The sequence below is a fragment of the Vicugna pacos genome, chromosome 25 (genome assembly GCF_048564905.1).
Source record: "Vicugna pacos chromosome 25, VicPac4, whole genome shotgun sequence".
Classification (NCBI taxonomy): Eukaryota; Metazoa; Chordata; class Mammalia; order Artiodactyla; family Camelidae; genus Vicugna; species Vicugna pacos.
Genome location: NC_133011.1, coordinates 37996249 through 38012692, shown reverse-complemented (window position 1 = coordinate 38012692; position 16444 = coordinate 37996249). Strand labels below are relative to the sequence as shown.

At 48.2% G+C, this 16444-nt stretch overlaps 1 protein-coding gene across 8 annotated transcripts in view; it reads left to right on the top strand.

Annotated features, from left to right (window-relative positions):
- LOC102542810 (maestro heat-like repeat family member 5) overlaps positions 1-16444 on the top strand; it is a 62461-nt gene that overhangs the window by 4665 nt on the left and 41352 nt on the right. For all 8 annotated transcript variants that reach the window (XM_072949820.1, XM_072949818.1, XM_072949822.1 and 5 more), the window contains exons 2-6: positions 4738-4919; positions 6612-6757; positions 7351-7479; positions 11206-11365; positions 12693-12745. In XM_072949820.1, coding sequence (XP_072805921.1) covers positions 4738-4919; positions 6612-6757; positions 7351-7479; positions 11206-11365; positions 12693-12745 — 670 coding nt within the window. The remainder of the gene's footprint in view (positions 1-4737; positions 4920-6611; positions 6758-7350; positions 7480-11205; positions 11366-12692; positions 12746-16444) is intronic.

Here is a 16444-nt window from a genome sequence, read left to right as displayed (position 1 = left end):
GTCTTGAAATGATTATAATAAGTTTAGTGAACATCCCTCACCTCATGCAGATACAAAATTAAAGAAATAGAAATCAATGTTTTTTTCCTTGTGATGAGAACTCTTAGAATTTACTCTTTAAACAAACTTTCATCTATAAAGGGCTATTCTGGTTATTTAATTCTTCTTGAGTGAACTTTGGTATTTTATGACTTTGAGAAATTAGAGGGGAGGGTATAGCTCAAATGGTAGAGCACTTGCCTGGCATGCATGAGGTCCTGAGTTCAATCCCCAGTACTTCCTCTAAACCTAATTACCCCCCTACTAAAAAAATAAAACAAAACCAAAAAAAAAAAGAAGAAATTTGTTCATTCCATCTAAGTTGTCAAATTTATTGCCATAAAGCTGTTCATAATAGTTCCTTATTATTCTTTTATTTTATTGAAGTATAGTCAGTTTACAAGTTGTGTCAATTTCTGGTGGACAGCATACTAGCTCAGTCATACATATACATTCATATATTCATTTTCATATTCTTTTCTGTTACAGGTCACTACAAGATACTGAATATAGTTCCCTGTGCTCTGCAGTAAAAACTTGCTGCTCATCTATGTTATACACAGTAGTTAGTGTCCGCACATCTCGAACTTCTTTTAACGCCTGCAGGGCCTTTAGGGATGTACCTCCTCTTATTCTTGAGATTGTATCTTCTCTCTTTTTGCCCAGATAAGTACTGCTAGAAGTTAATCCAGTGTATTCACCTTTTCAAAGAACCAGAGTTTGGTTCCATTGATTTTTCTCTGTCATTTTTCTATTTTCTATTTCATTGACTTCTGCTTTACTTTTTATTATTTCCTTTCATTGGGTTTAATATGCTCTTCTTTTCCTAGCTTTTAAGGTGGAAGCTTAGGTCATTGATTTCAAACCTTTATTCTTTTCTAACACTATAAATTCTAATGTTATGAATTTCCCTCAAAGTACTGCTTTAGCTGCACTTTGATATGTTGTGTTTCCATTTTCCTTCAGTTCAAAATACTTTTTACTTTCTCTTTTGATTTCTTCTTGATCTACGCATTATTTTAAAATGCATTTCCATCTTTCTGTTGTTGATTTCTAACTTAATTTCACTGTGTTCAGAAGTATACTTTGTTTTATCTGAATCCTTTTAAACTTACTGAGACTTTTTATGGCTCAGAATATGGTCATTCTTGGCAAATATTCCAAGTGCACTTGAAAGGAATGTGTGCTCTTTTGTTGCTAGCTGGAGAGTTCCAAAAATGCCAGTTAGATTATATTGGTTAAGAGTGTTGATCAGGTCTTCTACATCCTTACCAAGTATCTGTCTATTTTATCAAATTTTGAGAGACAGATGTTGAAATCAAGTATGATTGTTGATGTCGGATATTTCTCCTTTTGGTTCTGTCTCTTTTGCTTCATGTATTTTGAAGTTCTGTTACAAGGTTCATGAATATTAACAATTGTTTACTCATCTTGATGAATGACCCCTTTATCATTATGAACTGACCTTCTTTATCCCCAAGTTATATTATTTACCCTAAGACACATTTAGTCTGATGTTAATATAGCCATTCTGGGTTCCTTTACATTAATGTTAGCATGCTATATCTCTTCCCATTCTTTTTTTTTTTTAATTTATGTCTATTATATTTCTAGTGTGTTTCTTATAGGCAGCATTTAATTTGGTCTTGCTTATTATTCAGTGTAACACTCTCTGCTATTTGATTGCAGTATTTAAATCATTTACATTTAATATGGTTATTGACATGACTTGGTTTTAATTTACCGACTTGTAATATGTTTTCTCTGCCTCTTCTTTGTTCTGTTTTTCCTTTGTTTTTATTTTCTGTTTTAAAATGTTGCTCCACTGTCATTTGGTTTGCATGGTTTCTGACAAGAACTAATTCTTATTCTTATAACTCTGTTTCTTATCTTTATACCTTTGTATAAAATGTGTCTTTTCTTCTCTGGCTGTTTTTAAGATTTTCTCTTATCACTGGTTTTAAGCAAATTTATTTCAATGTGACTTTGTGTAGTTTTCTTCATTTTCTTTGGCTTGCAACTCACTGAGTTTCCAGGATCTGTGGATTTATAGTTTTCACTAACTTGGAAACTTCAGATATTATTTCTTCAAATATTTCTCCTGTGAGAACTCAAATTAAACATGCACTATGCCCTGTGAAGTTGTCCCACAGCTCACTGATGCTCTGTTCCATTTTTTTTTCAGTCTTCTTTCTACTAGTGTGATTACATGTTTGTATAGCTCCTGTTGTGTCTTCAAGTTCACTACTTTCTGCTTCCGTGATGTCTACTCTGCTGTTAAACTCATCCTGTGTATTCTTATCTTAAACTCTATCTTGGGGGGAGCCAAGCTGGCAGAGTAGAGAGACCCACAGCTTGCTCTAGCCCACAGATACACCAGGAATTACATCTACAGCCTCACTGACTCACACAGAACACCTACGGAACTCTGGCAGAGGGCCTCATTTTGAAGTACAGGAGGGTTCTCACAAAGGCCAATAAACAACAAGTTTGTACTGTAGAGCACAGGGAACTATACTCAATTTCTTGCAGCAACTCATGGTTAAAAAGAATATGAAAATGAATATATGTCTGTTCCAGTATGACGGAAGTCTCGTACTGTACACCAGACGTTGACACAACATTGTGAACTGACTACACTTCAATAAAAATATGTTTTAAAAAACATTGTATTTTTTTCACCGTTTTTATATTTTACATGTCTTTCCTCAGTGTGCTTATGTTTTAATCTGCCATGTTGAACATACGGAATACATTTATAATACCATCTCATGTCCTTGCCTACTGATTCTGTCATTTGTGTCATTTGCGTGTTGATTCTGACCAGCTGATTTTTCTCCTCACGGTGGGTCAGACTCTCTTGCTTCCTTTGCGTGCCTGGTAAGTTTTGATGCAATGCTAGGCATTGCGAATCTTACCTTTTTGGGTTCTGGATATTGTCATACTTTTAAAATATTTTTGAGCTTTGTTCTGAGATGCAATTAAATTATTTAAAACCAGTTTGGGCCTCCTGAGGTGCGCCTTGAGCCTTTCCAGGGCAAGCAAAGCACTCTTGCCTAGGGCTGAGTTACTTTTCCCCACTGCTGAGAGAGTACCAGTCACAGTGCTCTGACAAACATCCTGTGGATTACAAGGTTTTCCGCTCTGGCCGATGAAAACAGTGAACCATCTTCAGCCTGTGTGAGCTCCAAGGATTGTTCCCTCCTCTCCTTTGGGCAGTTTCTTTTTGCACATGCACTGATCAGCATGCAGATGAAGACTTGAGGGGCGGGGGCTCTGAAAAGCCTCCAGAACTTGCATTCCCTCCTGACGCAGCTCTCTCTTACCACTCTTCTGCAAACTCTGGCCATTTTGGCATCCCCAAACTCCCACCTCCATTTCCTTGACTCAAAGAGACCCCTGGGTTTTCTTGGGTTCCCTCTTGCTGTGCTGCAAAGTAGGAAATTTCCAGGCAGCAATGGGAGCCGGCCTTGTTGGCTTTCATCTCTCAGGAGTCACTGTTTGCCCTGCTTGCTGTCTAATGTCTGATAGTCATGGTTTTGATGGGGGGGTTTTGTTTGTTTGTTTTTTGTTTGTTCTTTCAATTTTCCAGTTATTTAAGGCAGCAAGGTGAATCTGGTCCTTGATACTCCATCTTGGATGGAAACACCAGTGTCATCTTCATCATATTCAGGATTTGAGGTTCTTCTCTGAGTGCAGTGGGGAACCACAGGAGGCTTCCATGTGGCATGATCTGACACACATCTCATATTTCAGCATTAAGAGAGCTCAGCCATTCCTGCTAAGACACCACCTTCTGCTGTACCACATAGCGCACCACTAAATTTGTTGACTCTTTGTTGTGTGTCTTGCTCACTGTTACATCACTAGTGCCTAGAAAGAGCATGCCTCCCCCATGGAAAGCAGAAACTGAGAATGGACAAGCAAATGAAGTCATGAAGCAGGCAGAGCAAGAGCCCACCCCTGCCACAGGGGCTCCACTGGAGGGAGTTGTGGGAAAGCAGCACCCACATTTACCCCAAATAAAGGATGCCTTCTTTGGAGGCCCTTTATGGCGGTGCACACCGTCTGAAGGAATCCTTTCCCCCAGATTAGCAGGAGAAGAGGAGGGAAAGAGGACATAGGGAGGAAGGGGATGGAAACCAGTTTTGAAGGATCCTACATCCATCCTTCCTGCCACACATTCCTTCTCAGTGTCTCTCACACAAGCATCTGAAGTGCCAGGATAGTGGGGCCTGGGGCACAGATGGGGCGTGATTCTGCACACCCAGCTTCATGGCTCCTGCTCCTGCAGCTCCCTGACCTCCCTTGAGGACCCCCAGCATGGTATCTGGGTAGCCAGGGCAGTCTCATGTGTGTTCCTGAAAATGTTGTCTCCTCCAAGTCAATGTGAGAGCTGGAGCAGGGGATGGAACACCCTGAGCCCTCCACTTCCCTCCAGGCACGTCTGTCCCACCAGCACTTGCTGGGAAACCAGGCCCCTGGGTGACGCTGCCCACTCAGCAGGGCCCTGGGGCCTCCAGACCCCTGCCCCCTTCCAAGGATTCAGCCAGTCCCTTGAACAGAAGGGCGGGCGTATGGAAGGATGTTGCCAAGTCTCAGCCAGACGAGGGTGACTGTCAGCGTCAACTACGCCTGCATCCACGAACACACCCACGGGCACCCAGACGCATGCACTCAGACCCTTTTCCATTTCAGAATCTCCTCCCACATCTCCAAATCCACAAAGAAGCAGTTTTTCGTGAAGGTACCTCAGGATTCCGCCCGCAAGGACAGAAAGACGCACCCCACCTCTATCCTGCTCTGCAAGTCACAGAGCAGCCAGGCTGCCCTGGTGCCCCAGGAGCACAAGACATTCATGGAGGAAGCATACAACACAGGTGACCCCTGGCCCCGGGACTTAGGTGGGGCAGGGGCGGGTGGTCCAATTCCAGCAGATCCCATCGCGTCCCTCCACCTGAAAGCGTCCTGGGGGTGGGGCCAGAGGGAGTCTACCCTCCGGGGCCTGGGGGGCGTCATCAGAGACTCCTGCCCATCTTCCTTGGCCTCTTCATGCCTCCTGAGGCAAAGCCCAGAGCCAAAAAAAGTTCTCTCTCACCTCTCACCCTCCACTCTCCTCCAACACCTTTTCACACCTTAGAACCGCAGTTAAGGCCTGGCCGCCTCATCGGGATGCTTTTTCTTTCAAAGGATGACCTGCCCTCGTAATTCCAGGAAAGGTTAAATTGCCACCTCCTCCGGGAAGCCAGTCCTGACTGTCCCTCCACCTTGGTCAGGGTATACGGCCCCTCCCCTCTCTGTGTGCCCAGGGCCTTTTATGCAACCTTCTCACAGAACTAAAACCCAGTGATACAGGCTGGAGGCTCCTTCAGAACAGAGCTGAGCCCTGGCTCCCCTTTGAGCCTCACACACAGCCTGTGACCACACAGTGAATGGACATCATTAAGTGCTGGGTGACTGGATGAAGGATGAAGGAATGAATAGAAGGAGGGATAGAGTGATGGTTGATTAATTTACGAACAGATAGGTGGATTGATGGGTGAATTTTAAAACAGATGAATAAGCAGCACTATTTACACAATAGGCAAGACACGGAAGCAACCTAAATGTCCACCAATAGATAAATGGATAAAGAAGATGTGGTGTATATAGAATGGAATATTATTCAGCCATAAAAGTGGATGAAATATTGCCATTTGCACAAACATGGATGGACCTAGAAATTATCGTACTAAGTCAGAAAGAGAAAGAGATATGATATCACTAATATGTGGAATCTAAAAAATAATACAAATGAACTTATTTATAAGGCAGAAACAGGCTCACAGACATAGAAAACAAACTTATGGTTACCAAAGAGGTAGGGGGGGAATAAATTAAGAGTATGAGATAAATAGACACACACTACTATATACATAATAGATAAACATCAAGGATTTGCTGTACAGCACAGGGAACTATATTCAATATCTTGTAATAGCCTGTAACAGAAAAGAATCTGAAAAATATATATGTATGACTGAATCACTTTGCTATATACCTGAAACTAAAACAACATTGTAATCAACTATAGTTCAGTTTTTTTAAATGGCTGAATAGTGGGTAGATGGATGGGTGGCTGGATGGATAAATTTATTACTGGATGGATTGATGGATGAGCCTAAGGATGGGCAGGCAGGTACATAGACAGATGGACTGATGGACAGACGGACAGACGGGTAAATGTGTGGGTGGATGGACAAAGGATCGATGGATAGGTGAATGACAGATGAATGGATAAACGTTCAGATGAAAAGGAGATTGAGTCAGTGAGTGAGTGGAAACATGCACAAGTGAACACGGATGCATTCCCTGCACGCATTCCCACTTCTCATCCTCTCTGGAGCCCCACAAGGACGCCCTGAGCAGCCAGGAGGCCCAGGATTTCTTAATGTGTTCAGGTCCGCAGTCCTCATTTTCAGATCACTCCTTCCCTCCCCAGCCCCACCCGTTCCTTGCCCACCCAGCCCGGCTGGCACAATGTGACCTTCCCACAGCACATCTACCTCACACCTCCTTGCCATCCGCTTTAGCCATCTGCTTCAAGATGCTCCGGGACCTGAACGGCTCAGACCCCCTCCGCCGGAAGTACATCATCAAGAAAATCACGCACATGGCTCACGAGGCCCCCATCCTGGTGCTGGGGACCATCCACGACTACTTTGTAGACAACCCAGAGGTGGGAGCTGCTTGGGCTGTCGGGGCAGGCACAGGGGGTTGGGGGGCTGGATTCCAAAGTGGGCTCCAGTCTTGTGCCTCTAGGCAGCAGCTCTGTGGCTTGGGGCAAGTCAGTCTCCTCACATGTCCAGTGAGCCGAGGGGGAGGGAGAAAAGTGGGCCAACACATGTTGACCGTCCTCTGATGACCTCATGATAAGATGTGACCCCAGAGATGAGGAAACCGAGGCTTAGGGAAGGGAAGTGATTGCTTCAAGTCACAGAGGGGTGGATGGTTGGGGAGATGACTGGGGGAAAGTGCTGTCTGGTTTTTTAATGAATGAGTGAGTGAATGAATGAATGAACAGGTGGGATGCTTTTAAAATCCCATAGCAGTTCCCTGAAGATAAGGACAAAGTTTTATCCATCCATCTCTGCAAAACCTAGTTCAGGGCCGTACATTGTAGGTGCTCACTACATGGCTGTTGGGTGATGGCCAAATGCATCCACACTCCCCGCTGGCCCCCTCACTGTCCCCCACCGATGCTCCCCCTGGCAACTCCCCTTGTGGTCAGACCTGACAGGTCCCTGAGCCTCTGTCCTCTGCCACCCACAGATCTCCACACGGCACAAGTTCCGGCTGCTCCACGTCCTAGAGAGCGTCATTGAAGCCAGCGACTTCATGGAGGAGACCTGGGAGAACACCTTCATGCAGCTGGCCCTGGAGAACATGACCAAGTCTACGGTGGGCCCCCCACTGACCCCCACCCCCACCCCCCGCCCCAGCAAAGAGGCCGCTCCCCCAAGGGCTTCCGAGGACGCAGGCAGCCGCCCCACGGGACACAAATAACGCCAGGAGTGCCCAGCCTTCTGGTGGACCTAGCAATTCTGACCCTTTTCTCATAGTGTTATCATGAGCCCCTTCAGAGGGACAACCCCATGCACCCACTTTACAGATGAGAAAGGGGAGGCTCAGAGAGCACATTGCTGGTCTAAGGCCGCAGAGCCTGTAGGTAGAAGAGGCAGCGTCGGCTGCATTCAGAGCCCTTTCCCAAGCAAGTCCCTGGCTGGATGTGGGCTCTGGGTTCCCCCACCACCACCTTCCGCACTGTTCCCATGGCTGCATCCACACCCCGGCCTCTGGAAGGCCTCTGTGCGTCCCACCCCTCCCCTGGCTGTCACTCAACCCCGGGCTGCCTGTCTCTGGGTCCCTGCCTGATGGAGACCACAGGTTTGTCACTGAACCGTATGTCCCCTGCAGCCCCTGCCCCCTCAGCGGTCAGGGCTGCCAGGGGCCCAGCAATGGTCTAGGCTGACTTCTCCTCCAGGGACTCAAGGGCCAGCAGCCTTTATTTAGACAGACTACCCAGGGATGCCCCTGGTGGACTCAGTAATAAACACGGGGCAAGTTGTGGTCGGAGAGCAGTGACTGTCACCAAGGTTATCACTGTGGAAGGAGCCCCAGCCACCACCCCCACAAAGCGGGAACGGGCATATTTAGCCCTCCCACCAGAGGTTCGTGACCCCCTTTTAAAGCTGGAGGGACCGAGGCTCCAAGACTTTAGGACACTTCCCTGCAGTAACTGCCCAGCTGGCCACCAGCAGCGGTGGCGAGCCCCCACACTCCCCTCAAAGACGTCGTGGGCCATCGCAGTGTGGGTAGCAGGGAAAAGCAGGGAACAAGGTCCATACGTGCTCTGCGTGTGTTCCTCCTAAAGTTCTTTTTTTTTTTTAATTTTAAAAAGCTTTTCACTCACGGTTGAGAAACATAATCAGGCATATTTTAAAATTACAAGGCATCTTCGCGGAGTTCACAGCCTACTAACCACGCGGAGCTGTGGGCCAGGGACGGAAGGGACCCAGGCTGCCAGGGGCCACAGGTCAAGCAAAAGCCGCCAGTGTCCAGGTGACACGGAGCCCCTCCGGGACAGCCTGCGGCGAGGCCGGGGCACACGGGGCACCGAGGCCATGCTGCTCTGCGCTCTCTGCTCCTAAACACGCCGCAGCGCGCGCCGGCTCTCCAGTGGGGGGCTGCAGGGCTTCTGTGGGTCGGTCCAGGCCTCACAGGGGAGAGCGGGTGCGTCACCACCCAGATCAAGGCCGGCAAAGCACATCTTCCGGCATCTCAGGATCTGGAGGCTAGGCTGGGACCGCCGTTGCCTCTTCCCTCCAGGGACCCCGCCTCCTGCACCCAAGCCTTCCCCTTCCTGATTTACTCTCTTGTGTTGAGACGCAGCCTCCAGCAGGTCCCTGGGAAAGCTTGCTTGGGAAGTACAGTCCTGAGACCGTGCCTTTCTGCAAATTCCTCCGTTCCGTTTCCCCGGGACTACATGCCATTGATCGCTGTCATCTTGTCCTCCTGCCCCCGGTGACACCGCAGGGACTCCAGAGCAGCTCTGAATGCCTCTCCTTTACCCGCACCTGCCTTTGTGCCGGCGGCTCGCGGCACCGGCGTCCTGCGCTCTGTGATCCCCAGCACCCGCCTGGCTCGGGGCTGCTTTAACCGCCGTGCGGGGTGGCGGTCCTGCAGCCTTGCAGTCCAGCTGCTTCGGTCCTTTCCTTCTGGGAAACGCTGACTTAACTCACTGATGACATTGTCCCTGTGTTTCTCTGTCTTGGCTCCTGGAAAGCCTGACCCTCAGGTGAGGCACTTTCAACGGTTTCTAATATTATCTCGCCTCTCCTTTCCCGTCTCTCCGCCCTTTGTTCACTCTCTGAAGATCTGTGATCTTCCAAACCTTCTACCGAGCTTTCCATGCGTGCCTGCAAGCCTTTTACTTTCAAGAGATCTTGATTTCTGTTCTTGGAATGTTCCCGTTTCATCCTGTTTACAGTTTCATGGACACAATGTCTTAACTCTAAGGACATTAAAGAGACTGTTTTCTTCAAGTTTCATCTCTCTGTTTGGCCTCTTTCTTCCAAGTACCTTTCTCTGGGTTTCACCAGGTTTGCGGTTTGGGTTGTGGTTTTAGCCCCGCCCATGTCCGCAGCCTTCTCTGCGGGGCCGTGTGCCTGTGGTTAGGATGAATAAGGCGGTCTGAGCACACAGGCGGATGGTGGGTTGGGCGCCCACTCTAGAGCTGTGGTCCCCACGCCGCCTCCCCCGTGTCTTTCCTCCTGAACCATCCACATCTCCCAGAGAAGACCCTGATCCTGGGCCGACCACAGGCAGCACCACGGAGGCCCTGGCCCCGGAAGTGTCTGCCCCCGTGCGTGCAGGCCTGGCCTCTCCAGGTGTGCAGAGTGGGGACACGTCCGAGCACCTGACTGCCTCCTAAGCCGCCTTCCCCTCAGCCCACCTCCCCAGCTGCACACACCTGGGAGACGCAGCCCTCGTGGTCTCCAGCAAACAATGGGAGAGTGTGCCGTGCAGGTGGACTGGTTCTCAGCTCGCCCCACTGCCCGCTTAGAGTTCAGCCCCGTTACCTCTCCCCCTCCTGCTTTCCGGCTTCAGAACATGGTCGCTATTGTCCTTTTAAAAATCTCCTAAAGATAGTGTAGTTGAGGTCTTTTTTTTTTTTTTTGGAAGAGCAAAATCGGATTCAATCCACCATCTTGATAAGAGGCCATCACATTCACCCTTTCAATACATTATAAATGATGTAACGATTTCATTCGATGATTCAAACAGCATCCCAGGGCGCTCAGGGAGGGACCAGAGACCCCCTCACTTTTAGATGCCACCAAATGCAGGGCAGACGCCCGGCCTCAGCCCAGGCACCTCCCTCACATCAACAGCTACAGAACTCACCTGATGGCTCCCACCGAGAAACGGAGAACGGGGACTCAGAACTGCAGCAAGAGCAAAAGAAATTCCGACACACCGGTTGAGAAAAGCACTGCGTGTGGCAACACAGAGCCAGGCCCCTGAGAGCACCCCTCTCATACACGGCGGTGGCCTGGCCAGGGTCCAGGGAGGGTCAGGGGACTGGCCAGCTGGGCCTCTGCCCCCAAGCAGCTGACACTCTGACCCCTTAGGCCAGAGAACCTGGGACAGAAGCGTAGACTCTGGTTCTGAATCTCTGCTGACTGAGACTCAAAGGACATGGCAGTGTCCTGAGCCACCAAGAGCTGAGGAAGAGGTGCCACTGACTAGGGCTTTCAGGCCGCGTCTCCTGAGTGTGGGCCTTGCAGTGAGCGTGGAAAGCAGACTGGGATTTGGATAGACGGGTGAGAGGGACCCGCGTCCCAGGCAAGAGGCACAGCCTGAGCAAAGGCTCGGAAGCAGGAGGAATGACGGTGGGTTTCTGGAGCGGTCAGAGGACCAGGAGTGCTGACAGTCACGTGTAGTCCTGAGTCCTGAGGCTGAACCTGAACTTCTCCGGCCAGCTCTGTGTACCGGGCTTCCTCAGCCTCAGTTTTCTATTCAAAAACTGAGTTGACAGGGGCTGTCCTGCCCACCCAACTGGACCACGTGTGAGACGCCAGGGCCCAGTGTGAACACCCACTCTTCCTTTCTGCCCCCTCCCAGGAGCTGGAGGAGGCATACCAGGACGCAGCCAGCAACATGCTGCTGGCCATCTGCAAGCACTCGTGGCGGGTGGTGGCCCAGCACCTGGAGTCCGAGGTCCTGACGGGCATCTTCCCACACCGCAGCCTCCTCTACGTGATGGGCATCCTGACCTCTAACGGTATGTCCTGCCCTTGGGACTGGGTTTGGCCACCCTCTGACCCCAGGCCAGCAGGGCGGGGTGGCCAAACTTAGGGAGGGGCTCGGCAGGACTGCTGCCCCGCAGGACACACACAGGACTGAGCATCGGCTGCATAACAGCAAAGAAAGCATCTTCGTGCCAGAGACAACGGGCTGCGGCCCGAGCTCGCCCACAGCCCACTTCCCCTCGGCCGGCCTGGGCCGTGTCAGGACCCCCAGGATAGGACACCAGTGGCCAGCTGTGCTGCAGGTCCCAGCTAGCCCATGCCCCTGCTGCCAGCACTTCAACGACAGGCCTGGACAGACCCAGGACAGAGCGAGAGGGTCCAGGAGGCAGCCCAGCACTGCCACCTGGTCCTCCCCCTGAATCACTGGCAGACAGGGACAGCAAGCTCACAGAGGCCGTGTGACGGGCCCAGGTCACCCGGCAGCACATCACAGGCGTGCGGGGTCCTGGTCTCAGTGGCTCCTCAGCGGCTGCTGCCTCTGAGTCACTGAGAGGGCTGGACACCTGGGGTCTCTGAAGACCCTGAGGAAGGACCGATGGGGAGGGGTCCTGCCAGGAGGAGGGCTCAGCTAATGCAAGACAGTAAACACTAAGTGTCCGCTACACGCCTGGCCCTGCCATCCGGAGCTCACAGCCTCGCTAGGGAGGCAAGGGCCAACTTGCATTAGTCGCTCATTCATTCATTCATTCACAAGCATGAGCTGAGCTCACTGCTGCCCAGCTGGGGAGGTACTGGGCTGCCCTGGTGGCCATCAAGGAGGGCTTCCTGGAGGAGGCAGCCAAGTCTGAGCCATGCCTTGAGGGATAATAGGAGTTTGAGGAGGGAATGGTGGGTCTACACCTCGGGGCCTTGAGGAGGAGTTGGTAAGCAGCCCCTCCCTCTGAGACTGGGTTTCCAAAGTTCCATAAAAGCTTTCCAGCCTCCCCATGTGCCCCTCTCTGAGCCTCATTTTCCCACTCTTGAGGAGACCCCAGCACATTCCAAGTGACCGTGACTAGAGGGAACCCTCCATTCACCATTGGTGAGCCTGAGGCCCAGAGAGGGAACGTGGCCAATCTGAAGTCACACATAGCAAAGGTGGCAGGCCACAAACTCCAGCCCAGCTCTCTGTTCCCCAAGCCCGAGTCCAGCCCACCATCCTCCAAGCCCACGTCCCCCATGGACCCGGGATGGGTAGAGGCAGGACAGCGTCACCCTGACTCAGTCCTGTCCCAGGGGTGGGGGAGATGGAGCCCAAGGCCCAGCCCTGGCCGTGACATTGGGTCCAGCCTCCAGTGAGCCCCTGCCTCCCTTCCACAGAGGAACTATTCAAGGAGGGTGAGAAGGCATGCTGGGAAGAGCAGCTGGCCCGGGTAAGGAGAGAGTCTGGCCACCAGGGCCCTCTGTGGGGACTATGGGGGGCCACAGGGCAGCAGGCAGCAAGCCAATGTGGGAGGGCACCTGCGCAGCCCTGGGAGGTGGGAGGTGGGAGGAGGGAGGAGGAGAGGGAGGGGGGAGGGAAGGGAGGGAGAGGCCCACTGTTACAGATAAGCAGACAGGCTTGGAGGGGAGACACATGACCACAGTCATGAAACTGGTCCCTGGGGAGAGGTCTCTAGACACCTGGCACAGGACAACTGTCCGGCACACAAGGCCCTTCCCCCCGCACTGAAGGCCCAGAGAGGATGCAGAGGCCAGGTCTGAGAGCAGGGAGAGAAGAAGGGCGCTGGCCTGCACTGAAGCCCCACGTGAAGGGCTTTCACGGCTGGGAGCAGGGGCGTGGGGCCCTGGCAGGCCTGGGTGCAGGTCCGGGCTCGGCCAGTCGCAGCTGTGGGACCTGGGCGACCTGCTTCGCCTCTTGTGCCTTAGTTTCCTCATGTGTCAGTGGGGATGTAAGTCCCCGCTCAGATGTTTGCTGTGAGATGACAGGAAACAACCCGTGTAAAGCGTTTGTCACCGCGGGACAGACAGGCGCCCTCGCTACATGTCAGTTATTGTCGCCACATGGTAGCAGCAGGTAGTAGTAATTCCACAGCATTTAGGAGGAATAATGCCACCGCCACCAGCAGCAGCCACACAAGTAATTAACAGAAACATGAGACAGAAAATCACTAAGGATACAGAAGACTCGAACAATGTAATTAACTCGATTGATCTAATTGACATTCCTTTCAAGTGTAAATAGAGCATTCACTAAGACAGATCATTTGCTGGGCCGTATATCAAGTTTCAATAAATTTAAAAGGACTGAAATCAACCAGAGCACATTCTGGGACCAGAACATAAATTAGAGGTCAACAGCAAAAGGACACCCCGGAAAATCCTGCATTTCTGGGAGTCAGACAACACGCCTCCAGGCAGCCCACGGAGCAAAGGCAAGGTCACGAGGGAAATGAGGAAAGGTTCTGAATTGAGTGATAAAGAAAGTACGCCCTGTGGAAATCTGTGGGGCTCAACAAAAGCAACACTTAGAAAGAAATCTATATTTTAATGTCCATGTTAGAAAGAAGAAAAGTATAAAAACTGTTACCTAAACTTCCATTTTAAGAAGCCACCCAAAAAAGTACCCACGAAGCCCAATGTAAATAGAAGGAAGGAAATAATGAAGCTAGATTAGAAATCAAAGAAATTTTTTAAACAGATAAAAAATAGAGATTTTTAAAGACAGAGAATAAAGCCAAAAGTAGGGTACTCAAAAAGACTGATAAAATGGTAACCTCCTTGATAGGCTGATCAAGAAAATAAAAAAATGTTAAATATCAGAAAAGAAAAGATACTTGGACATGGAGTGATAATAAAATGATTCTCACAAATTAGGCAGTCTAATTCGCTGGAAATACACAGATCCCCTAGAAAGCACAAACTGCCAAACTGACCCAAGAAGACACAGAAAGTCTGAGTAGTCCTGCAGCAAAGAAATTGGAGCCATAGTTACAAACCTTCCCACAAGGAAAGCTCTGGGCCCGGATGCTTCGCTGGTTACTTCTGTCACAAGCCGAGGAATACATAATGCCAATTCTATACAGATTCTCTCAGAAAATAGAAGAGGGGACACTTCCTAAATCATTTTACACAGCCAGCACAACTTTGACACCAAAGTCGGAAAAAGACATTACAAGAAAACTACAGACCGTGTTCTTCATGAGGATGGACTCAAAAATCTTTAACAAAATGTTAGCAAAATAAATCCAGCAATTTACAAAAAAATTTGCACATGTTCACCGACCTGGAAACTCTCAGAACCCAGTCCTTTGGGGTTTTTTGGAGGCTTCATTAATAGATACGATTAATGAAATCATTGGCCATTTATACAATGGAATACTATTCATCCACAAAAACCGACAACATAACACCATTGGCAGCAACATGGATGCTCCTGGAGAACGTCATTCTAAGTGAAGTAAGCCAGAAAGAGAAAGAAAAATACCATATGAGATCGCTCATATGTGGAATCTAAAAAAAAAAACAAAAACAAAAACAAAGCATAAATACAGGACAGAAATAGACTCATGGACAGAGAATACAGACTTGTGGTTACAGGGGGGGTGGAGGGTGGGAAGGGATAGACTGGGATTTCAAAATTGTAGAATAGATAAACAAGATTACACTGTATAGCACAGGGAAATATACACAAAATGTTATGATAACTCACAGAGAAAAAAATGTGACAATGAGTGTGTATATGTCCATGAATGACTGAAAAATTGTGCTTTACACTGGAATTTGACACAACATTGTAAAATGGCTATAACTCAATAAAAAATGTTAAAAAAAATAAAAAGAGAAAAATAAAACGCTACAACTAACATACTTACTGGTGAACCTACCCACCAAGACCAGAATAAGGCAAAGATGTCCATCTCTCCACTTCTGGTCAACATTGCACTGAAGTCCTAACCACTGCAGTAAGGTAAGAGGAAGGGGGAAGAAAAACATACAGATTGCAATGGAAAATGTAAACCCAGCTTCCTTTGCAGACAACATAACTGCATACACAGGAAATCTCACAAAAGTTTTCTTTAATGCTAGAACTATTAATTACTAATAATTGACTTTAGCAAGATCTCAGGATACAAAATCAATATGCAAATGTCGATTGAATTTCTAGATACTAACACAAAAGCCGGAAAACAAAGTTCAGAAAAAAAACAATGACACAGCCGCATTAAAAGCATAAAAGACTCCAAGATAAATTTACCAAAATATATGCAAGATCTTTACAAAACTTTGCAAAAAGAGATTAAGGAAAACCTAAATAAATGGAGATATATGATCATGGGTAAAATGAGTCAATAATGTTAAGATGTCATTTCCCCCAAAACTGGTTTATAGATTCAGTGCAATGCCAATGAAATCCCAACAGACTTTATTATAAAGTTAAATATAATCTACATATTAAAACTTTATATGGAAATTTCAAGGGACCTAGAATAGCTAAAACAGTCTAGAAAATGAACAAAGTTGTGAGAATTATTCTACCTGATTTTAAGATTTACTATGTAGCTACAGCCAACCAGACGGCGAGGAGCTGAGAGAGACTAAACCAATACATCAGTGGACAGAATAGAAACTCCAATATAAAACCACACATATGTAGTCAGTTTGTTAGTTAGTTAGTTAGTTAGTTAGTTAGTTAGTTAGTTAGTTTGAATAAAGGTACCAATGTAATTAGGAAAGTCTTTTGAACAAATGGTTCTGGAACAATTGCGTATCTAGGAGGAAAAAAAAAGAACTTTGATGCCTACCTTGAACCATTCACAAAAATTAATTTCAGATGGAATCAAGGCCTAAATATAAAAATGAAAACAAAAATTTTCTAGAAGAAAACACAGAAGAAAGTCTTGCCAACCTTGGGTTAGGTAAATATTTCTTAGGACCCAGAAAGCAGTCATCATAAAAAGGAAAAGATGGATACATTTAATTTCATCTAAATTAAAACATCTGCTCATCAAACAACACAGTGAGGGAAGCAAAAAAAAAAAAAGGAAAGGCAACAGACATGGAGGAAATAGCCACAGTAGGCATATCTGCCAAGGGAGTGTGTCCTGAATAAATGGAGAACGTCCTACACC